General features: G+C 49.6%; 3 protein-coding genes and 1 long non-coding RNA gene across 7 annotated transcripts; 2 read left to right on the forward strand and 2 right to left on the reverse strand.

The window, feature by feature from the left end:
• Nucleotides 1-1,383: 1,383 nt before the first annotated feature.
• LOC133059692 (small ribosomal subunit protein uS10m) lies at nucleotides 1,384-2,825 on the reverse strand. The gene has a single exon (XM_061147147.1). The coding sequence runs from the start codon at nucleotides 2,790-2,792 to the stop codon at nucleotides 2,187-2,189; it is 606 nt and encodes a 201-aa protein (XP_061003130.1). The 5' UTR covers nucleotides 2,793-2,825; the 3' UTR covers nucleotides 1,384-2,186.
• A 505-nt stretch (nucleotides 2,826-3,330) lies between these two features.
• LOC133059260 (BOLA class I histocompatibility antigen, alpha chain BL3-6-like) lies at nucleotides 3,331-7,813 on the forward strand. The gene is made up of 7 exons (XM_061146258.1): nucleotides 3,331-3,349; nucleotides 3,397-3,891; nucleotides 4,213-4,482; nucleotides 4,690-4,965; nucleotides 6,488-6,520; nucleotides 6,662-6,709; nucleotides 6,873-7,813. The coding sequence occupies exons 1-7, from the start codon at nucleotides 3,331-3,333 to the stop codon at nucleotides 6,875-6,877; spliced, it is 1,146 nt and encodes a 381-aa protein (XP_061002241.1). The 3' UTR covers nucleotides 6,878-7,813.
• A 1,232-nt stretch (nucleotides 7,814-9,045) lies between these two features.
• LOC133059688 (MHC class I polypeptide-related sequence B-like) lies at nucleotides 9,046-19,559 on the reverse strand. 4 transcript variants are annotated; one of them, XM_061147137.1, is made up of 7 exons: nucleotides 19,487-19,559; nucleotides 17,255-17,614; nucleotides 14,022-14,282; nucleotides 13,486-13,662; nucleotides 12,623-12,901; nucleotides 12,382-12,498; nucleotides 9,067-10,178 (listed from the first exon to the last, which is right to left on the reverse strand). In XM_061147137.1, exons 2-7 carry the CDS (start codon nucleotides 17,343-17,345, stop codon nucleotides 10,054-10,056), a joined length of 1,050 nt encoding a protein of 349 aa, XP_061003120.1. In that variant the 5' UTR covers nucleotides 17,346-17,614; nucleotides 19,487-19,559; the 3' UTR covers nucleotides 9,067-10,053. The 4 variants fall into 4 exon arrangements, with proteins under 4 accessions (XP_061003121.1, XP_061003118.1, XP_061003120.1 ...); XM_061147134.1 differs by having other exon boundaries at nucleotides 13,486-13,773; XM_061147138.1 differs by lacking the exon at nucleotides 12,382-12,498 and having other exon boundaries at nucleotides 9,046-10,178; nucleotides 13,486-13,773.
• Nucleotides 18,654-22,625, forward strand: LOC133059694 (uncharacterized). Its single transcript, XR_009693605.1, has 2 exons — nucleotides 18,654-20,209; nucleotides 20,390-22,625. It is a non-coding gene; the product is annotated as an uncharacterized LOC133059694 (long non-coding RNA).
• The last annotated feature ends 31 nt before the right edge of the window (nucleotides 22,626-22,656 follow it).

Below are 22,656 nucleotides of genomic sequence, written 5' to 3' on the forward strand. Positions count from 1 at the left end.
TGATGGAGGTTCGTAACATTGTACAGGAGACAGGGATCAAGACCAACCTCGAGAAAAAGAAATGCAATACAGCAAAAATGGCTGTCTGAGTAGGCCGAGCTTGGAGAATTTTGAGCATAATCTTGATAGTATGTCAAATGAGTGCAATTGTGTGATAGTTTGAAGACTGTTCAAACTAGGGCATTGCCCTTCTTTGGAATTGGAATGAAATGGACTTTTTCCAGTCCTATGGCCACTGCTGAGTTTTCTAAATTTGCCAGTATATTGACTGCACCACTTTAACAGTATCATCTTTTAAGATTTGAGATAGCTCAGTTGGAATTCCATCATCTCCACTAGTTTTGTTTGTAGTGGTGCTTCCTGAGGCCCACTTGACTTCACCCTCCAGGATGTCTGGCTCTAGGTCAGTGATCACACCATCATGGTTATATGGGTCTTTAAGATCTGTTTTGTAGAGTTCTTCAATATATTCTTGACACTTCTTCTTAATAATCTTGTCATTGAAGTTACTAGTGAGATTTATTATTAATGAATCTTGTGCTCCTTTCTAGAATTATTTTGTGTCAATCTGAATGTCAGCTTCCTCATTTGAGATATAACATTTTAATGGCATATATGCTTTAACTGTTTTTTTTTTCCTGAATGCTCTTTTTTTTCCCCATTTATTTTTATTAGTTGGAGGCTAATTACTTTACAATATTGTAGTGGTTTTTGTCATACATTGACATGAATCAGCCATAGATTTACATGTATTCCCCATCCCGATCCCTACTCCCACCTCCCTCTCCACCCGATCCCTCTGGGCCTTCCCAGTGCACCAGGCCCTCGCACTTGTCTCATACAGACTTTCGGACTCTGTGGGAGAAGGCTTTAACTGTTTCTAATGCTTCCTTCAGAAATGCTGCATTTGCAATTCTTTCCCTTAGAAAATCTTTCTGGATTACCTGGTATCTAGTGTCTTACCATCTTTTGAGACTTTATTGACTGCTAATACTTAATATAGGTTGCTCTCCTGTTTCCCTGGTTTGCCATTTCATAATATTAAAAATTATCAATATTTACACAAAAATGGTGTGAATATTGGCCTCAGGTTTTTCATGCTTAAGCAAAATTCAGGAAATGGTGTTCTAATCTTAATATATGCCTTGCACAGAATTGTTCTGTTGTTTCCCTACTGTAAAAATGAGCTGCTTCTTTGAGGAAAATAATAGGCTTGCAGTCATGTCTCAAAATGTTAATAAATGGTTATTTTTCTTAAAAAGAACTATTTTCTACGATGACACGGGAAGTATACATCAAGCATTTCTACTACATTCCAAAGTCCTATGTCCCAAGGAAAATCATTTGTATGAGCTGAACTACCCTCTTTTTCATGGAATGCAATTTTTTTTTTTTTTAATAAGGAAAAGTATTTATTTGTGCCTTGCACAATTTTTGAAAGCCATTATTGCTATTCAATTTTTGGTATTTACTACAGTACTGGGTGCAAAGCTAACAAAAGAAAAGCTTACTGAATAAACAAATTACAGGATGAATGAACCAATAGTCAGTGATTTCTCGAGAGCTCAAATTCTATTACAGTGACCCTTCTAGGCAGCCCCAGAGGGGTTCAGTGCAAGTCACAAACATGCTTGATCTGCTGCAAAGTACATCCATTTTTAAGAATGTAATGCTTACATGGGGCAAAACTTGGAGCTCACCATCCCAAACTCTCATATGCCAGCCTACACTAATAAGGTAGGTATCAAAAACTCGAACTGCTCAGTGTTTAATTAACCAAAGGTTCCTTCTAGGTCCCTCAAAAGAAAAAAATGTGTGTGATGAGTATGTGGAACACTCATTTTTAGATGAATGAAAAGACAGAAATCACAGTCAGTACAAACTAATAACTAAACAATAGTGGAATAACAAAATGTAAATTTGACTGTCTTGGCACAGAGTAGACCAAATGGTTTGCTCATATTTTTAAAAATCAGAACTGAAATAGATGAGTCTTATAAAAGAACAGATAAAGTGGTTCTTGTAAAACAGTCCAGGGTATAGTAAAGTTCTGATCCCTGCATTCCACTGATCAGCCTTGTGGCCTCAGGAGAGCAGTCGGGTAGACTTGAAATAGTCCTCACTGGAGGGTCCCTCCACTTGACAGGTTCACTCCACATCCTGGCACAAGTGGTCACTGCGGGACTTTATGACTTGCTGTCTCCTTTTTCCTCTGGTGTTGTTTCCCAGACTGGCTTCTTGATGTGTTCTGGTAACTGTTCTAATCTTGTCTTTGTAACTTCCATGGCAACTCCTTCAGGTAAGTTTCGCTGAATATATTCCAAGTAGACATCTGCTGTACTTCCAGTGAGATGTTCTAACTCTAAACATCTGTAAAGTGTTCTCATTTCATACTGAACTCTGTGCTTCTTGAAAATATGCACTGATTTGAGAAGAGTAAATCGCTCTATTTTCCTCGGAGGTTCATGTACTTTAATAGAGATACCAAGTTCTTTAGCAGCAAGCACTGCCAAATATTCGTAACTGTCCAACACAGCCTTATCATGGCCTTTTACTAAAACTGACAGGCGCTTATATAATGTGTCTGGTTCATCAGAAATGGTTATCGCAGGCTTGGTCAAATCCTTGGGGACATCAACGTGTAGGTTTGAAAACTGTACCCACTTCATACTGGTGCTGAGAAGAAAGCCATCGTTTTTGGCTATACTGCTCCTAGAACTGCTTACAGAAAAATTCCTTGAACCCTGCCAGAGGCGCCGGCCCAGGGCCCCAAACACCGCTCGCGCCGCCATCTTGCCGTTCCCCGGAATGCAATTTTTATTTGAAAGAAGGAATGACACTGAAAGATCTATAAAACTTAGTGAAACAATGAATTACTTTTTAAAAATCTTACATTAGTACAAGTGACATCCAGTGTGCAAAATAGGCTTATCAATTTTAATGCAACAGAATAGGAAATAGTGATATTGTTTCAGGTCCACTGAGAAAATAACTTTTAAGAAACTATCACTTGTGTAGTTTTAGTTTTCTATCAAAGATACACATCCACAAATAACAGGAAAGGTTATTAAAAATATTACTCCTACATATGTATGGTCCTTTTTATTTTCATAGATTTCAATCAAAATAACGGATTCAGTGCAAAAGCAAACATAAAATCCAGTGAGACAGACAAGGAAAAGACTTGCAAAAATATAAAAATGAAAAAACTTCCACTGTTCCCACTATAGAGTTTATTTGGAGAAATAGTTATTTTCATATAAACTAACATGGGTTATTAACATTATTCTAAGTAAATTAGTTAAAAAATTTTAAACTGTTGTTTCTACTATGGAAAATATCGACAGAAGTAACCACATAAACAAAATTATCCTTGGGGTCCTCATTAATTTGTAGGACTCTATAAATATCCTGACCAAAATGTTCTGAAACTATCTGACTACACAGTCGCTGGACCAGAACTCAGGGACAGTGTGGCTACAGAGTTCTCTGTGCAGGAGAGGAGGGATCAGGGCAAAGTCCCAGGTACTGGATGTGGTTCTCAGGATCTCAGCGTCTCAGAGTCAAGGGCCTTGTTTGGGGCGGGGGCTGTCTGCGTTGGGATCCCTAGTCTCCTCGAGTTGCACTTTCTCTTCGCAAACTGTGTTGTGCCTTTCTGCCGGGACACTCGTGTCGCGGCCCTAGTTCTCACTGCCATTGGGTGTCTGGTTTCTAGAAGCCAATCATCGGCCCTACGGTTCCAGGTTATAAAGTTTCCACCGGTTCCCACGCCCACCCCCACCCTCCACCGGGACTCGGTTTCTCCCCAGACCCCGAGGATACCGGTCAAGGGGCCGCGAACCCTCCTCCTGCTGCTCTCGGGGGTCCTGGTCCTCACCGAGACTTGGGCGGGTGAGTGCGGGGTCCGGAGGGAACGGCCTCTGCGGGAAGGGGCGAGGGGACCGCCCGGGGATCGGGGGTTGGGGGGAGGACCCCCAGAGAAGGAGCCACCCCGCCGCCCTCGCTCAGACCCGTCCTGTCCCACCTCGTCCCGTCCTGTCCCTCCCCTGCTTCCCGCCCCCTTTTCTCTCCCCCAAGAAGTCTGGGTCTTTCTTCGACTTTGTCGGTCTCACGTGCCCCTAGCCCCCTCCCCTCTCCCGGCCCCATCACCTCTGACCCGGGACCCGCGCCAGGAGGATGTCGGGCCGGATCTCACCCCCTCCTCGCCCCCAGGCTCCCACTCCCTGAACTATTTCTGCACCAGCGTGTCCCGGCCCGGCCTCGGGGAGCCCCGTTTCTTTGCCGTCGGCTACGTGGACGACACGCAGTTCGCGCGGTTCGACAGCGACGCCCCGAATCCGAGGATGGAGCCGCGGGCGCTGTGGGTGGAGCAGGAGGGGCCGGAATACTGGGAAGAGATTACACGAGATGCCAAGAAAGCTCAACAGAGATTGAGGTCAGGCTTGAACACCCTGCCCGGATTCTACAACCAGAGCGAGGCCGGTGAGCGACGCAGACCAGGGTCCAGGTCACGACCCCCATCCCCAGGGACTGGCTGGGGTCGTCCCGAACTCTGGGTCCGAGGGTCACCCCGACATTGCGGGACCCTCACCGCCCCCCAGTTCGGGAGTAGGCGGGGGCGGGGCGGGACTTGACCCGGTTTCATCTTCAGTTTCGGTTTAATCACCGCGGGTGGTCGGGGCGGGTCAGGGTCTCACACCCTCCAGTGGGTGTTTGGCTGCGACGTGGGGCCGGACGGGCGCCTCCTCCGCGGGATCTGGCAGAACGCCTATGACGGTGCGGATTACCTCGCCCTGAACGAAGACCTGCGCTCCTGGACCGCGGCGGACACGGTGGCTCAGATAACCAAGCGCAAGTGGGAAATCTCCGGTGAGGCTGAGTTCCAACGGAACTACCTGGAGGTCAAGTGCGTGCAGTGGCTCCGCAGACACCTGGAGAACGGGAAGGACACGCTGCTGCGCGCAGGTACGAGGGGCACCGGGCCTCCCTGATCTCCTCTCAGGCTGGAGCCGGCTTTCCATGAGGAGAGGAAAATGGGGTCCTTCTGGGAACACCGCCCCAACTTCTTGTCTGGAGGGGGGGGGGATCTCCCCAGGTTTTCATATTCTGTAGAAGACAGTGACACACCAGTGGCCCCACTTCTCTGAAGGACAGTTAAAGCATTCAGTGTTTTTGGATAAGCAGAAAAGCATCCCTGAAATAACTGGTTAGTGGTGCCCTTTGACCCTGACTGCCATCTTGTGAACCATGACTTTCTCGCTCAAGGCCTATTCTCACCCATCTTAGGAGGCCAGACTCCAGCTTTTCTGAGACTTTCAGCCTCCACCCAAATCAGGACCATTGCTCTGTATTTTCCCCTTACATGGAGTCTCCTATGTTGGCTCTCACCCTGACTCCAGAACTTTCCAAGAACTAGGAGTTTTGCCCAGACCACAGATTGCAGGCTGGTGTCTGGTGTCTGTGCTGCTTCTTTTCAAACCCATTATCTCACCCATTCTCAGTATGGTCACGTGGTTCTGCTTCAGTGGCCCATGGAGTATGAATTTTCTGATTCTTCCTCTTTAGACCCTCCAAAGGCACATGTGACTCATCACCCCATTTCTGACCGTGAGGTCACCCTGAGGTGCTGGGCCCTGGGATTCTATCCTGAGGAGATCTCACTGACCTGGCAGCGAGATGGGGAGGACCAGACTCAGGACATGGAGCTTGTGGAGACAGGCCTTCAGGGGATGGAACCTTCCAGAAGTGGGCAGCCCTGGTGGTGCCTTCTGGAGAGGAGCTGAGATACACGTGTCATGTGCAGCACGAGGGGTTTCAGGAGCCCCTCACCCTGAGATGGGGTGAGGACGGGGTAGGAATAGAGCCTCCTCTCAGACAAAGCAGGAACCCTTCTGGACACCATCAGCAAGGTCAGGACTGAAGTCTGGCCCCTTCCCTTTCTTCCACAGAACCTCCTCAGCCCTCCATCCTCATCATGGGCATCATTGTTGGCCTGGTTCTCATGGTCACTGGAGCTGTGGTGACTAGAGCTATGATTTGGAGGAGGAAGTGGTCAGGTAGAAAAAGGAGGGAGGGATCTGAGTTTTCTTGTCTCACTGGGCAGGTTTCTGGCCCAGGTGGAAGTTTGGCTGCCTCATTACTGGAAAGTACCCTCCACACACATGTGGAATCTGAGCTGATGCTATGACTGACCCTTCTGTAAAGTACATGTAAAAATGAGAGACAAACTTTTCATCTTTATAACTCCGTTTTGGGGCCTGTTTCTCAGCGTTTGAAGGTCAGGAGGGAATGTCCCTGCTGAAGCCAGACCTCCAGGAGGGCAGGTGGTCCAGTTCTCCCACGTCTCCTTCCTTCATGTTCCTGAGCCTATCCTGGATTTTTGGTCACAGTTCTGAAACGTTATTTGTCGTCCAGACTAGGGAGTTCCTCTAGAGTCTGATGACTCGGTCTTCTCCCTGGTCTCTCATGTGGTACTTTCTTCTCACAGATGAAAAAGGAAGGGGCTACACCCAGACTGTAAGTAAGTACAGAGGGAGTGTGATTCCTGAGACTCTTGTGAGGGTGTAGATAGGAGGCCATGGGGGACTCACCCTCCTCAAAGCGCTTTCTCTAGTTTCTCTCCTGTGGGTTCTGACCACGTCCTGGTCTTGTTCTCCCCCAGGCTGTGACAGTGCCCTGGGCTCTGATGTGTCTCTCACGGTTCCTAAAGGTGAGACCCTGGAGAGTCTAGATTGGGAGAGGAGTTGGAGCAGAGGGGACACACTGGGTGGCGGGGATCTTTGAGTGGGACATGCGAGCATATGGGGGGCTGTGGAGAATGTGAGTGCTTACATGACCGACCTGAACTGGTTCCTGATTCTTTTCTCTCACAGTGTGAGACAGCTGCCTTGGGGGGACTGAGTGATGCTGGGTCCCACTTTGTGACATCAGATCCCCGGACCCCTCTTTCTGCAGCTGCATCTGAATGTGTCTGTGCTCCGATTAGCATAACGTGAGGAGGTGGGGAGACTGCCAACCTCTTCCAATCCAAACTCCGGGATTTAAAATGCGGTGCCTAATAGTCACAGCCTCGGATCTTTTCTGAAGAGAAAATATCATTATGTGTAGAGTGCAGACTGGTCGGCATGAGAGGGAGGGGTGATCAGATCTTGTGGGGAAAGTACAGGCAGCACTGATGTCAGTGTGAATGGATGATGTGCTATAGCTGCCACGAGAGAGCAAGTGGCCTGAGTTCACATTAATAAAGATAGAATACAGAGGCATCTACACACATTATTCCAGTGTCCACTCCAGGCCAGATCCCACAAAGGAACTTTCGCCCCTGCTGGGGCACAGTGTCACTGCTCACACAGTGAGCCCCTCATGCTGGACGTGGACCCCGCGCTGAGGACGGCTATCACTGAGGCTCCTGACAACTGGAGGTGGTGTGACTCCCACTCTCGACACCCTTGTCAGATGCATCCTGCATAGTTTCAGCTTCTCTGTGTCACAACGGCCTGAGTAGAGTCTGACATGTGGTCACCTGAGTGCTGGGACCTCAGCTTCATGCTGTGTGCTCTAGCAAGAATATTTGGGAAAGTGGGTTTTCTTCTTTAACGGAGGAAGGTGGTCTCTGCCTCCTACCAAGATTCAGTTTGGAATTCTCCTAATCTGGAAATGCTCCTAATCAGGTGAGGGGGAGAGAGGGATGGACAAGAATGTCAAATTTCAATTGTTAGAGCAAAGATCTGGAACTGGAACTTGATCTGGTACAATGTAGGCCCTCGGGTTTGACTGAAAGAACAAGTGACTAATAAATGACATCCAGGGTAGAGATCTGCTTGCTTACTTGTTTGTTTTGTTTTCATTGGAGTGTAATTGATTTACAATGCTGTGTCACTTTCTGCTGGACAGTACAGTGCATCACCTATAAATACATTCAGTGTTTCTTAGATTCTTTCCCCATAACACCATTAGAGAGTGCTGGGTAAAGCTCCCTGTGCTATGCAGTATCCACAGCACTTTAAAGTGCTGCCCAGATGGTGGTGAAGGGAGATCCTAGGAGGATGGCTCTGCTCCAGATGCAGAAGAATCCTGACCAGGTGGGAGCACGTCAGAAGGGTCCAGGATAACATTTCCAAAAAAGGAAAAACTGATGGAATATCCAAAGTATCCATACTTCGTGAAAGAGTCATGCAAACAGAGCAGTCATTAGAGCTGAATTCATGAGAGCTTCATAGAACACAATCAGCAAAAACAAATCCTCATCAAGAGGCTCTTTAGTTCTTCTTCATTTCTGCCATTAAAGTGGTATCATCTCCTTATCTGAGGTTGTTGATATTTATTTCTCCTGCACTTTTGATTCCAACTTGTGATTCATCCAGCCTGGCATTTTGCCTGATGTATTCTGCATGTAGTTAAATAAGCAGGGTGACAATGTACAGCCTTATTATACTCCTTTCCCAATTTTAAACCAGTCTGTAGTTCCGTGTCTGGTTCTACCTGTTGCTTCTTGACCTGCAGACAGGTTTTCAGTAGACAAGTAAGATGGTCTGGTATTCCCATCACTTTAAGACTATTCCACAAGTTTGTTGTGATCCACACAGTCAAAGGCTTTAGCATAGTCAATGAAGCAGAAGAAGATGTTTTTGTGGAATTCCCTTGCTTTCTCTGTGATCCAACAAATGCTGGCAATATGATCTCTGGTTCCTGTGCCTTCTCTAAACCCAGCTTGTACATCTGGAAGTTCTCAGTTCACATACTGCTGACTCCTAGCTTGAAGAATTTTGAGCATAATTTTGCTAGCATGTGAAATGAGTACAATTGCACAGTAGTTTAAATATTCTTTAGCATTGCCCTTCTTAGGGATTGGAATGAAAACTGACCTTTTCCAGTCCTTTGGATCGCTTCATTTCCTCATATGTAGAAAAGCATTAAACCCTTTCATGGTGAGATCAGCTCCTTGTGACTAGCAGAAAACCTTGGGAAGGTAAGTACTTGATTGCACTGAACTCCCCCTTTACCAAAATCATATATACTGACCTTCCCTCCCTACCTCTTTGGAGCTGTTTCTCAGAGCTATCTGAGGTGCTGTCTCCCAGGCTGCAGTCCTCATTTTGCCCCAAATAAAACTTAACTCACAAGTCTTTAGTTGAACATCTTTTTAGTTGACCTGTGTATTAGTCATGGAAAAGAAAAAGCTGAATGAACTAAGTATGATTAATCTATAAATAAAGTGGGAAACTGAAGGAATGGGAAGACTGAAAGAAAGCAATTACTTAATTATTGCATCAGCCACTGTGTGATGTGACAGACAGTGGCTGTGACAGAAAAATCAAGCAGTGGTTCTAATAAGGCATCGTGTTTAGAGATTTGGAAATAAAAGCCAAAAGAATCAGCTAAACATTATTCAAAGTGGTCTGCTTTCCTATGGGAAAGCAGAAATTGAGAAGAATCAGGATTATAATAAGAGTCTGTATCATGAGAAATCATGCACAGATATTTGACTTCTTAATTTACAGCCAGTGGTGCCTTTGATGAAATAATCACACAAGAAAATGAATGAGGATGAAAGTTTATGCTTAATGAAAGCTGAGTACAACAAATGACACTTGAGAGTTTACTAAAATGCAAAAATACTCGAATGGAAACATGCATGCACAACTGCATGAATCACATTAACCTTGAAAACCGTGAAAGAATATATCATCCCATTTGGATAAACAGATATGGAATGAGTTCTCTATTCCCATTAGCTTACTGTGCATCGTGTGCACCAGCAGGGAGGGAACAAGACCTGACTAGGTACTCAGCCTGGTGCTCAGTGACCTAGAGGGGTGGGGTGGGGAGGGTGGGAGGGAAGTTGCAGAGGGAGGAGATACATGTAGACTTAGGGCTGATTCACAGTGCTGTGTGGGCAGAAACCGATACATTATAATGCAAGTATTCTCCAGTTACAAATAAAATATTAAAAAAAAATAATTTAAAAATAATAAAATTAATAACACACATAAAAGAAAAAGTGCTATTAAGACCAGAACCAGGAACTGAATTCAGGCCTCCTGGCTGCAGATTCTAAGCTTCCCCTGTTAAACTGAGGAGCTGAGTCTGACACGAGGACTGGAATTCTGGGTGTGTGAGGCCATTATGATCAGTTGGCTCAGTCTGGAATTGATCCCGGTCTTGTAGGCTAATAGGCTCTGGGGAAAAAGAAAAACCAATAAATAACTGACCAACTGGTTGCAGAATAATGCTTTTCATTCCCTCAGAGATTCTCCTTCAGTTGCTTCAAAGTCAGATTCTGCCTTCCTCTGAGGGAAGGACACACCTGTTCTTTTTTCCCCTCCTTTTTCCCAGCTCTTTCTGAACTCCTCCCCTGGCTCCACCAACACCATCACCTGTCCGTGCTGCCACCACCCTCTGCAACAGGGACAGAAGTCGCAGGACACAAGGACAAGATCAGGAGTGAAAACCCAAGGCCCTTCCGCCTTGAACCCAGATCCATTCTCTAACGCAATGTGAGGCTCCCTCACAGACAGGACCCACGTCCATGTTCCTCCAGCCTGGGAGTGGACACACACCCAGCTCCTTTCTCTCCTCAGTTCTTGGCCTTCTCACCTGCACAAGCACCTGCTCCACCGCCCAGTTCCACCTCAACCCTGATCTCCACCTCCTGCAGCCCCCCTCCCCCTCATCCCCAGCCCTGAGCCAGCAGCTCCGAACTGGAAAGCCCATCCGGAGGCCCAGGGGACAGCAGCCCTGTCTAGAAACACTGGGCTGCCGCGGACTCTCCCCATGAACGGACCCTGGAGCACCCCTGGCCTCGCCCCAACCCTCACTCTCTGCCCAGGCTTCTAGGCTGCACTTGGCCTTTCCTGCTCCTTCCTGGGAATCCCAGCTCCACTCCAAGTGCTGGGCTGGGCTGAGGCAGAGCAGGCCCTCCTGCCTTGCTCAGCCAGGGAGTCAACCAGGACCCACCCTCACTACCTGCAGGGGATCTGCTTTTCAGTGTGGATTGGGGTTCTTGAGAACTTCCCCAGAATGAGGCTGTACCTGGCCCCCTCTGCATCCTGGGACTGCCATCCCACCCTCCACCTCCCAGCGGGAGTGCCCCATTTGAATTCCTGTTTCATTTAATATGCATGGAAATCCTCTTAAGGTCTGTCACCTGAAATCATAAACAATTTTGTTGAACACTAAAAACTTCAAAAGTGATCTTGAGAAATTAGCACATGATTTTCACAGTTTTCCTGGCAAATGCCCCAATACATACAAGACAACCATTTATGCCCCAGAGGAACCAGAGTTGATGTTCCCCAGAGAAGAGCAGGAGAAACTACAGATCTGCTGGGTCCCTGCTCTGGGTGCTACACGGACAGAGCCTGCTGCTGTGAGAACTAACCACCCCTGTATGCCCAGGCCGAAGGCCGACTGATAAGGGAATTAGGTTTGGGGATAAGAAACCAAGCCCCCAACAAGGCAACTGACACAAAAGAGGTGGCCTCGACAGGAGCCGAGTCTCTGCCACCTTTTTCCTGTTCCACATTCTGCCTTTGCACTTTGCCACACACAAAGCTCTGCTTCTCTTTTCCTCTCCACTCAACCCACTTGATGATGGGGAAATCAAAGTGATCATCCCTTCCTCAAAATCTACAAGGCAGTGACCACCATGAGCAAGGGAACTGACTCAGGGGGCAGGGTGAGTCCACGGAGCGCAGACCCAGTGTCCTGCTCTAAAGAGCCCTTGGACTGTGTCCCAAGGGGCTAGGTAGGAAAAACCTGGAGATAGGATAAAATCAGTGACCCCAGTTGCCTGAGGATTGACTGGTCTCCTCTCCTCAAATGGTCAAGGGATATCTACCAGTCCTCCATATTATGGGGAAGGAGAGCCCAGCAAGCATGCGGGCACTTGATGGGAACTTGCGAAAGGTGCAGGCTGGGAGTGATCCAGCAGACACTCAACACAGAAGATGGTTCATGGAGGAGGAATTTGGGGGGCTGCCAGACATCTCTAAGTGGGGGCTGGCAAGGGCACATCACATGCAGGGCTCTGACCATCCACCGACCCCTAGTTTGAGCTTTATGATTCTTTCACTTGGATTCTTAATAATGACTGAAAATCCGGGGGAAGAAATGCAGACAGGCACTTAGGTCACCACCTTTCCTCTGAATTCCTCTTTAGGTTTTTATCCCCTCCTCACCAGGTACAGACACTTTACTAAAGGTTCTCTCTGGTTCCGGGATCACCTAGACCCTCCCAACCAGCACATGATTCAACACATGCTCTCCAGACAAGCCCCGGTGAGCCTGACAGAAAACAAAGAGAGCGGAGAACGGAGCAGGGAGCTAAATCCTCATCGCTGCCGAATCTCACGCAGAGCACCCCCTGCCCAGATTTCTCACCTGGCCTCCCTGTAGCTGACACTGTCTTCCTCAACAAGAGACAAAATCCGATGATAAAAACAACAGCAACAGGAACGCTCAAAATCCACCGTGATCTCTGGAGCACCAGGCTCTTTCCTGAAACAGGACCTTATTATATACAACCCGGGCACCCCAGAGCCACAACCTGCTCTCCTCTCCCTGACCCTGACCTCTGACCCTCCCAGGGTCACAATCCCCTCCAGGCTCACCCCAGTCTCACCCAAGGGTGCGAGGTGTGTACTGTAATTCCCGCTGTGTTCCACAAGGCACTTGACCCGCTGCTCCTCTCCTTGGGGAATTATTATGGTTTCCCAGGTGTAGTAGGTCCCGTTCCCATCAGGCTGGACACCCCCAGACTCCAGGGCATCCCGGCTCATGGGTTCCTCGTCCCGAAACCAGACCACTGAGATATTCCGGGGAAAGAAGCCAAAAGCCCTGCATGTGAGGTGGACCATGCCCTCCGAGTCCTGGCGGCGGGTCACATTCACGGCTGGCGGCACTGTGGGGAGAAAGCACAGAGCCAGTGAGGCCCGCGGCCAAGCCCTGCTCCCTCGGAGGAGGACGGGGCGCACAGGGCTGCTCCTCCTCACTGTCACCTCTGGCTGAGCCCTCTTCCCCCCAGGCCTGCTCCAAGTCTGTTCTGCACCCTGGGGCCCAAGTCCTCTGGCGGGGAAGGGGAGGGGTGGGATGGGCCTCACTCTCTTGGATCCACTGTTGATGCTGGGGAGGGGGCTGTGAAGGGTGGGCTCCTGGGAACTAGAGGGAATTTTCTGAATCAGGCAGGCTGGGAGCCAGGGGCCCATCCCTATCTAAGGGCCTCCTCTGCTGCCTGACACCCACCTCTGCTCGTACAGATTCTGTCAGAGGACCCGCTGCTCCCCTGGACAATTGACACAGGGGCAGTTCATTCCCCCAACCCACCCATCTTTCTACAGTGGATTTAAAAGAACAGGAAAGAAACCCCAGGACACCATGCCAACAGACCACATAAGTGCCCAGAGGACAGGGAGGGTCTCCGTGGGCAAGTCGGGATGGGTGGCTTTAAGATCGGGGCAGAGGAAGGGCCTGGCCCAGGGTCAGTACCTGTCCTCTCCATGAAGCCCGTCCAGGATTCCAGGTAGGCCCATAATCCTCTACAAAGTTCTCCCTGCATGTGCGCCCGGTAATGCTTGCTTAGAAAGCCGTCTGTGTCCCAGGACTTCTCCATTTCCATGGCCAAGGTCCGAGTCGAGGACTGGGGCAAGGTACATCCGTGGGCCTCTGGGTAACAGGAGAGGAGGAGCTCCCCATCGAAGTGGAGAAGCCGGAAACCCTGGGGTTGGCTTTCTTCACGGATCTCACAGCCCACGGTCTCCTGGAGGGAATGTAAGCCTGCCCCATCCCCACCCCCCAAGCAGTGACTCCTCTGGTCCCGAGGGCCTCTGTTCTCCCACACAAGTGAGAAAGTCCAGATAGAGGGCTCCCCCGTGCTCCCCTCCATGTCTTCCCTGTGCTGCTGAACTCACAGACCCCAATTCCTCACCCCCATCCCCAAATTCAGAGGAAAGAGGCCCGTGCTCTGGGCTGCAGACCCTCCTGGAAAATGCCCCACAGCACTCTCGCCCCCTCTGCCCTCTCACCTCTTTTCTTCTTCTGCAGGGACAGGATTTCTGCTAGAAGTTTTCTGAGCTCCTTACAGGTCTCGTTCAAGTCCTTGGACACTGTCTGCCACACCTCTGCTCCCAGACTTTCAGCCCACAGTCCCCGGAGCTCTGCCCTGCCTTTCTTGTGATCATAGTTCAGGAAGTTCTGACCATCCAGGTATCCCCCAGCAGAAAACCCGGACTGCACAAAGCCATCCCGGGACAGCACTTTAGTGTTGTAAGAAAGCCTGTGGGATCCTGGGGAAGGAGGAACCACAGATGAAGCTGCTTTCTGGGAGACAAGTGCACATCAGATGTTTAACAGACAAGTTCTGTGTCCTGACCTGCTCCAGCTGCTGAGGATGCAGAAGAAGCATGTGTTTTAGGGACAAGAGTGAGGATTTCCATACAGGAAAAATGGGAAAGAGAAGGAGGGAGAGGGGAATGGAGGAGCGGAGGGAGAGTGTGGAGATGGACACACATGTAGGGCAAGTGCCAGGGCAGGGAGGCGTCGGCTCCCTAAGGGTCCAGGCAGGAGGGCAAGGGAGAGGCAGAGGGGAGGTGGAGTCGGAGGGAGGGAAGGGCAGTGTCAGACCCAGGGCCAGAGGCATCCCTGGTCAGAGGGGGGTCAGGAGATGGAGATCAAGGGCTGCCAGCCCTGGTGCAGGCTCATCATGGACAAGGTGGGCTCCAGGGAGGCTGAGGCAGGAGGCGGAGGGGCCTGAGGGGCTGGGCTGTGGCCCCAAGAGAGATGAAGGTGGCCAGTAAGCTGGGGGAGGTGAAGGAGTGGGTCTGGGCCCAGAGTGCAGAGAGGCCTGGTGAGGCCCCGGGTGGGGGGTGTCCCCTGGGAGGAGTCAGTCCATGTGCACAAGGGTCATGAAGAATTAGGAGTAGGGTGGCAGGAGAAGATAGAACTGAAAGCCAAGGTGCACATTGCGAAGTACCTACGTGGTGGGAGGGGTTGGAGGGAGTGACGTCACACCTCCACGGAGGGTCAGGGTCAGGCATCCAGCAAGCAGGGTTGGGGGCCTGGGAGAAGACTCCCTGTAGGAAAGGCCTGCTGACCAAGCGGCATAAACAAGGATTTTGGATTCAAGATTGAGATAGTGAGAGCCCACTGGGGTCATGGAACCAAAGAGAGGGTGATGAAGGCTATGGAAGTGGGCAGTGAACCAAGGGCAGTATTCCTACTGTGGGAAGGGAAGAGATTGCAGAGGAGATGAGGTGAGGGCCTGGGATTGAGGGGCAAGGGATGAGCATGGCTCAGGGGTGGCCCCCCCCCCTCCCCATCTTGGGTTAAGGTAAAGACAGAAGAGGAGGGATGCCCTGGGTGAGGGAGAGTGAGGGTAAGGTGGAGATTCTGGGCACCAGGGGGACTGTGATTGATGAGAACTTGGTGAGGGCCCAAGGCACTCGGACAATGTGTGAGCAGGGCAAGGTGCCATGGTGGGAGCTGCAGAGGGACCGGGGCAAGTGGAGTCCAGCACCTGTGGCCTGGAGAGTGGAGGAATCCAGAGGATGAGGTTTAGGATGCAGGAGTGGGGGAGGGGCTGTGTTGGTGAAAGCCCCCCTTGGAAGAGGGCCAAGAGCAGGTGCCTGGACAGGGGCGGAGGTAGGAGGATGGGTGTCAAGTGGGGGACAGGTCCTCCCCCAGGGGCTGGGCTCTGTGCTCAAGACCCAGGGATCATTGGCAGGAGAGCTCCCCCTGGTAACGAAAATAGGGCAGTGAGGCTGGAGGCGAAAATCCATGGGTAAAAGTCATACCAAGAAACGTAAGGTTAGTGAAAGCTGAGGGGAGGTAGAAGCCTTGCAGATGACCGATCCTCGCAGGAAAAGACCCATGAGGGGAGGGGAGGGACCTGTAGCGGGAAAAGGGATGAGGATGGGGACGCCCAAGGAAGAGCTCAGAGAACGGTAGAGAGGAGGGGCAGCGGGGGGGGGGGGGGCAGCACGGAGGGGGGACGGCAAATCCCGAGGGGGCTCGAGGGCCAGCAAGGGAGGAGGTAAGGAGAGATTCAGTTGTGGGACCACAGGCACAGCGGAAAATTAGAGTTCACGTTAGTTGGGGAGGGGCGAGTAAGGGGGGAGGGGAGGGGAGACCACGGAAATCGCAGGAAGAATCCTTTGGTCCCAAAGCCCGCAGACCTAACCTCCGTCAGTGATCAGGAGACGCCACAGTGCCCATAGCAGTAGGAAGAGTGTGGATCGAGCTTGCCCCTTCCCAGAGGCCCGGGTCACTAGAAGAAGGGCCCTAACTCTCGGGGCTGAGGACCTTTAACGCCGTCTGCCTGGAAACTCCTTGTTTCCAGCGGCCAGATTAAGAGAATGCAGATCTAAGAATAAGAGAGGATAACTTTCAGGGGCCGAAGAGGGCGCCCCACAGACGGCTAAGAAGTGATCGCCTGAGCCTGGGACCTGGAAAAAACCTCGACGCCATTCAAGACAGCAGCGGGGAGTCCGGGGGGTGGGGGGGAGGTGCGGGGGTAGCGGCAGGGAGCGGGATGGGGACCAGGCTGCCTTGTCAGTCAGGGGAATCTGAGGACTGAGACATGTGATGAGGAGGAAACCGGGGAGGGCAGGTAGGGCAGGGAGAGCAGAGGCTAGGTACTGGAAAGAGACTGAAAAGCGGGATGCAGTGCTCGCCACACGCCGTGTGAAGTTCCCGGCCGCTCCTAGACCTTACACCACCACCCCCGCCCCCACCTTCCTCCCACCCCCAACTCCTCTATTCGCTGAACCCCCGCCGCAATTGAGACGGTCCCCGCAACGCTCACCGAATCCCATCGAATGCTAACCACACGGACCCCTGAAACCACCCCGGGCTCTGTCCGGACTGAGACCTCAATGAACCCCACTCACCGGCGGCGGTACCCGGGAGCACAAAAAAGGCAGCGCCGGCTAGAAACGGCCAGACAAGAGAGAGACCCATGGCCCAGATCATGTCTCCGTGCCAGAGGCTCAGGGACCGCAGGAAAGCTGGCGGACCCGAGGAACCGCGGCGGGGAACTGAGCTGTGGTTAAGGCGAGTTGGAGAATTATTTCACCCGCCGCGGGTCCAGGACCCCACCCCCGGCCCCGGTCCCGCCCCCTCTGTTTGGTTAGCCGGTCACCTTCTGCTCCTCAGTTCAGTTCAGTTCAGTGGTTGAGTCACATGACTCACATGAACCACAGAACCACATGAACAGCAGAACTCCAGGCCTCCCTGTCTATCACCAACTCCCGGAGTTTACCCAAACTCATGTCCATTGAGTCAGTGATGCCATCCAACCATCTCATCCTCTGTCGTCCCCCTCTCCTCCTGCCTTCACTCTTTCCCAGCATCAGGGTCTTTTCCAATGAGTCAACTCTTCACATGAGGTGGCCAAAGTATTGGAGTTTCAGCTTCAGCATCAGTCCTTCCAATTAACACCCAGGACTGATCTCCTCTAGGATGGAGTGGTTGGATCTCCTTCCAGTCCAAGGGACTTTCAAGATTCTTCTCCAACACCACAGTTCAAAGTATCAATTTTTCGGCGCTCAGCTTTCTTCACAGCCCAATTCTCACATCCATACACGACCACTGGAAAAACCATAGCCTTGACTAGACGGACCTATGTTGGCAAAGTAATGTCTCTGCTTAGAGAACTGCAAAGGCTTCCTAAACACAGGTCTGTCCCCAGTTATAACCATAAGGTCCCAAGCCATCCACAGCTGCCCCATCTGCAGAATTAACACACAATGTCTCTACTCCACCATTAAGTGGCAGCTGCCACAACCAGCTAGGTGGCACCATTTTCCATTTCTCTGTGACATCAGGATGCCACCACTTACACATCACTCTCCTATGGGTTACTCTCCTCTGCCTTCCAGCCCATCAGAACAACAGATCCTAAAAGAGCATCCCAATTAGATGGTGGTAAGGGTGGCACAACCTTGGGATTATACTAAAAACTACTTAACTGTTTGCTTTAAAAGGGTGAATTAAGTGATATATGAACTATATTTCAAAAATACCAATAATGCCATCCTGAAAGTCCTCTTCTACTGAAAGCTGTGCTTTATCCCCAAAGCCATCTTTTGGTCTTTGGAATATGTCCACCATGGTCCTCAAACTTGACTGCTTATAGAACCACCTGGAGAGTTTTTACTGTCCGTATCTCTAGGCCATGGCCAAAACCAATTGAATTAGTATCCCTTGGGTTGGACCTAGGCTTCCTATCCTTTAAAGCCCCCTCAGTGATTCCAGTTTTAGAATAACTGGTCTAGCCCTTGTTGAAACCCTGATGGAACCAAGTGTGCCCTGCCTTGAACCCCATCTGACCATTTTATACACGCCCCCATTAGACAATGAGTCACTATGGGATCAGGAACTGTGTTCATTTCATGTTTGTGTCCCTGCAAATGCTTTTAAAAAGTTGTACACTGCCTCTCATTACTAACCATTCCACTAAGATCCTTATGCAATACTTTTGCTGTGGACCCAAATGTCATGCCTCAGAAAGTTTTAACACATCTTAGATTTCACATCAGTTTTGTTAATTACTTTGACCATCATAATTTATTTAGCAGGTCAGAGATTGGATCCTGTCCCATCCCAGAGAGATCTTTTTCACTGCTAAAGCCCACAAGTGAAAGTGGACCTCCCCCCGCCCCCCGAGTAGAAGAGTGGATGGAGTCTGCCTCCCAATGCAGGGAACATGGGTTCCATCTTGCTCTGGGAAGACTCCACAGGCCCGGAGCAGCTGAGCCCCTGTACCAACTGGGCTTCCCTGGTGGCTCAGACAGTAAAGCATCTGCTGTAATGCAGGAGACCTGGGTTCGACCCCTGGGTCGGGAAGATCCCCTGGAGAAGGAAATGGCAGCCCACTCCAGTACTCTTGCCTGGAAAATTCCATGGATGGAGGGGCCTGGTAGGCTACAGTTCATGGGCTCCCAAAGAGTTGGACACGACTGAGCAACTTCACTGGTTCACCACAATACTGAACCCCCTCTCCCCACTCTAGACCGACTCCCGGCAACTAGAGAAGCCCCCCCTGTGCAGCAACAAAGGCTCAGAGCAGCCAAAAATAAATAAATAAATGAGTAGTGAAGGTATAGACAGCCAGATGGAAGCCAGCTCTCCTGACAGCTAGACAAGCCCTTTCCTCCAAGTCAGTCTTCTTTCCAAGACTTGCTGGGTGTGGCTGCTCCAGCAAGCTGGTTCACTTAGGTGAACCCTCTCCCTCTCCCCTCAAAGAATTTTAATACTAACGTTAACATGCTGTTTGTTTCCCAGCATTTCGGGATGATTGTAATGAGAGATAAAGCCAACTACTCTGCGTGGGAAGTAGGAGTCCAGACTGGGGGGCTCCTCCCCCAGCACACGTCGGCAGCTAGTCCCGGGTACCAAGTGCTTTTCCTCCGCCCACCCGGCGTCCAGACTCCCCTGCTTTGTTCTATAAACTACTTTTTCTCCATTCTTCATTTCGTACCCCTGGACTCACCAGCACACGGGCCTCTTTCTCTCCGCTGACCTCTGGTACCACTACAGGGTCCGAAAAGGAAACAGAAAACGACCGGAGTGTTGGGAGCTTACATAACCCAGGGCGGGACTCGACAAACCCTCGGAAGATCACCCCTCCCCTCTAACTCTGGCTTAAAGGGAAGAAATGCTGTTCGTGGATTAAAAAAAAAAAAAAAAAGCAGAATGAAGAAATTTATGGGCAGGTTGGGAGAGAAGTGAGCTGCATTTAGGTTTTTGGTTCTCAAACTGCTCAACAATGAACATCTGCAGGCGGCAGGCTGTGGAAACGCGGATCTGCCCGGGTCCGCGGAAATTCCCAGTCGTTGGTCCGAAGGGAGATCCCGGAACCCGACTTATTTCAAGCACCCTCTGGGTCGACTCTGAATAGGAAGATGCTTTTCCGAGCCGCCGAGCCCACGGGGCCGCTCTTGAATTCTAGCATCCAAGTACATTCCCCGCCGCCTCGCGTCGCCTCCGGAAGGAAAGCGCCCGCCGCGGAGCTGGCCTTCGGAACCCCGTCAGCCCACGCCAGAGGAAAGCGAAACCTCAGCATCCAGGAAAACATACACACACCGAGGTTCTGTCAACGTTAGGGAGGAAACTAGACCCAGAGTGACAATAGCTGCAGAGCCGTGCGGTGCTTCACCCTTTAGAAATGCCAGAGAGAGCTCTGACTTGGGCTTTGGTCCTTGACCAGTCCCAGGTGAGTGACGTGTGCTTGAAAACGAGGGGATAAGCTGTCATAGTGAGAGTGGAAAAGGAAGGAGGGTAGGGGAAAGGGTTGAAGAAAGAAAAAGATAAGAGAAAGGGAGAAAAAAGCTACAGGGGAGATGAATTTTTAACTGTAATTTTATGATTTATAACATCTTTATTCTTTATCTAGATCTGTCTTTTATTCAAAGTTTGCCATAATTGTTTGATATCTCTCTGAATGCATTAAGGAGATGGCTGTTTTTGTTACTGCCTAACCGCTCCAAAATCACTGCAGATGGTGATTGCAGCCATGAAATTAAAAGACGCTTACTCCTTCGAAAGAAAGTTTTGGCCACTCTAGATAGCATATTAAAAAGCAGAGACAATACTTTGCCAACAAAGGTCCATCTAGTCAAGGCTATGGTTTTTCCAGTGGTCATGTATGGATGTGAGAGTTGGACTGTGAAGAAAGCTGAGTGCCGAATGATTGATGCTTTTGATCTATGGTGTTGGAGAAGACTCTAGAAAGTCCCTTGGACTGCAAGGAGATCCAACCAGTCCATTTTAAAGGCGATAAGTCCTGTGTGTTCATTGGAAGGACTGATGCTGAAGCTGAAACTCCAATACTTTGGCCACCTCATGTGAAGAGTTGACTCATTGGAAAAGACCCTGATGCTGGGAGGGATTGGGGGCAGGAGCAGAAGGGGAAGACAGAGGATGAGATGGCTGGATGGCATCACCGACTTGTTGGGCATGAGTTTGAGTAAACTCCGGGAGTTGGTGATGGACAGGGAGGCCTGGCGTGCTACGATTCTTCATACGCGAAGAGTAGGACATGACTGAGTGACTGAACTGAACTGAAACACTGGGGAGTAAATGCCCCAGTCTCTCCCTCCAGATGTGCAAGGCATAGCTCTCAGCAAAAAGACAAGGTGTCTTGTTTCTTTTGTTTACCTAACCAAAAGACTCATTTCAAAGTGATTTATATTTTAAAAATCAACTTTGAAAGTACATACTTTACATAAAACACCTATTTGAAACACATAGCTGGTTGTGTTTTGCCAATTGACATGCCCATGTCACCACGATGAAGATGTAGAACTATTGTTGTTAAGTCGCTAAGTTGTGTGGAGCTCTTTGCGACCCCATGCACTGTAGCCTGCCAGGTTCCTCTGTTCATGAGATTTTCCAGACAAGAATACTAGAGTGGGTTGCCATTTCTTCTCCAGGGGATCTTCCCAAACCATGGGTCGAACCTGGGTCTCCTGCATTGGTGAGTGGGTTCTTCACTACTGAGCCACCAGAGAAGCCCCAGAGTCACCTAGGGTGGAATCAAATTCCCTCAAAGAAATATCATTAAGAGAAAATCGTTGTGACACTTCTAAGCCCACACAAATGCTCAAACAAACCAACACCAGAAAACCAAAATGCTAGTTCAGATGAGATCTCTGAAACTGGCCGTAATTCTTTGTGGGATGTGTTAGGTAGAAATGATAACTCTATTTAGGGCTATAGCTCAGTAGCCCCTACATCCCGGGAGCCTCAGAAAAGACCCTGGATCTTCAGCTGCCCACAGTGAGGTCATTCCTGGGGCAAAAGTAGAATCTTCTTGAATTTGGAGGATTTTACATTTACTCAGTGCCACTGTGGATGTTGATTTCTTCTTTGAACATTTTGGAGTTAATTTGCTTTGACTCTAAATGAGAACCGCAAACAGGAAACCAGGAACTGGTCTTGAACCATCGCCCCACGACGATGACTCATGCAAAAATCCTAAGAGTTTTTGAGCCAATGAAATCCATGGTTAGATAAACAGTAAATTCTCCTTTTCAACACATTTCAGATATCCCAGCTTGCCTAGTAATGTTCTAACTTGAACCCCAAACTTAACATTTAAAATTTATATTTTTGTTGGCACTGATTTTTATTTTTATTAAAAAAATGGTTTATTTATTTATTCGTGGCTGTGCTGGGTCTTTATTGCTGCATGGGCTTTTCTCGAGTTGTGATGAGCAGGGGCTACTTTCTAGTGGCAGTTCACAAGCCTCTCATTGCTGTAGATTTTCTTGCTACAGAGCACAGGTTCTAGGGCACACAGGCTTCAATATTTGCTGGCACATGGGCTCAATAGTTGAGGCTCCTAAGCTCTAGAGCACAGGCTCTATAGATGTGGTGCATGGGCCTGTTTCACTGAGGCATGTGTGATGAGACGGTTGGGTGGCACCACCGACTCAATGGACATGGGTTTGAACAAACTTCAGGAAATAGTGAAGGACAGGGAAGACTGGAGTGCTGCAGTCCATGGGGTAGCAAAGAGTCAGAGAACAACAACAAGAGGGCTCTGGGTTATCACCAATAAGCTAGGCCTATGATTTTGGCCATGTCATCAGATTCATCTCATTTGTGAATAAAGAGATACCACTAGATATTTTTATTGTGATTGTCATGATCAGTATT

Source organism: Dama dama, chromosome 7 (assembly GCF_033118175.1).
Source record: "Dama dama isolate Ldn47 chromosome 7, ASM3311817v1, whole genome shotgun sequence".
NCBI classification, from domain to species: domain Eukaryota; kingdom Metazoa; phylum Chordata; class Mammalia; order Artiodactyla; family Cervidae; genus Dama; species Dama dama.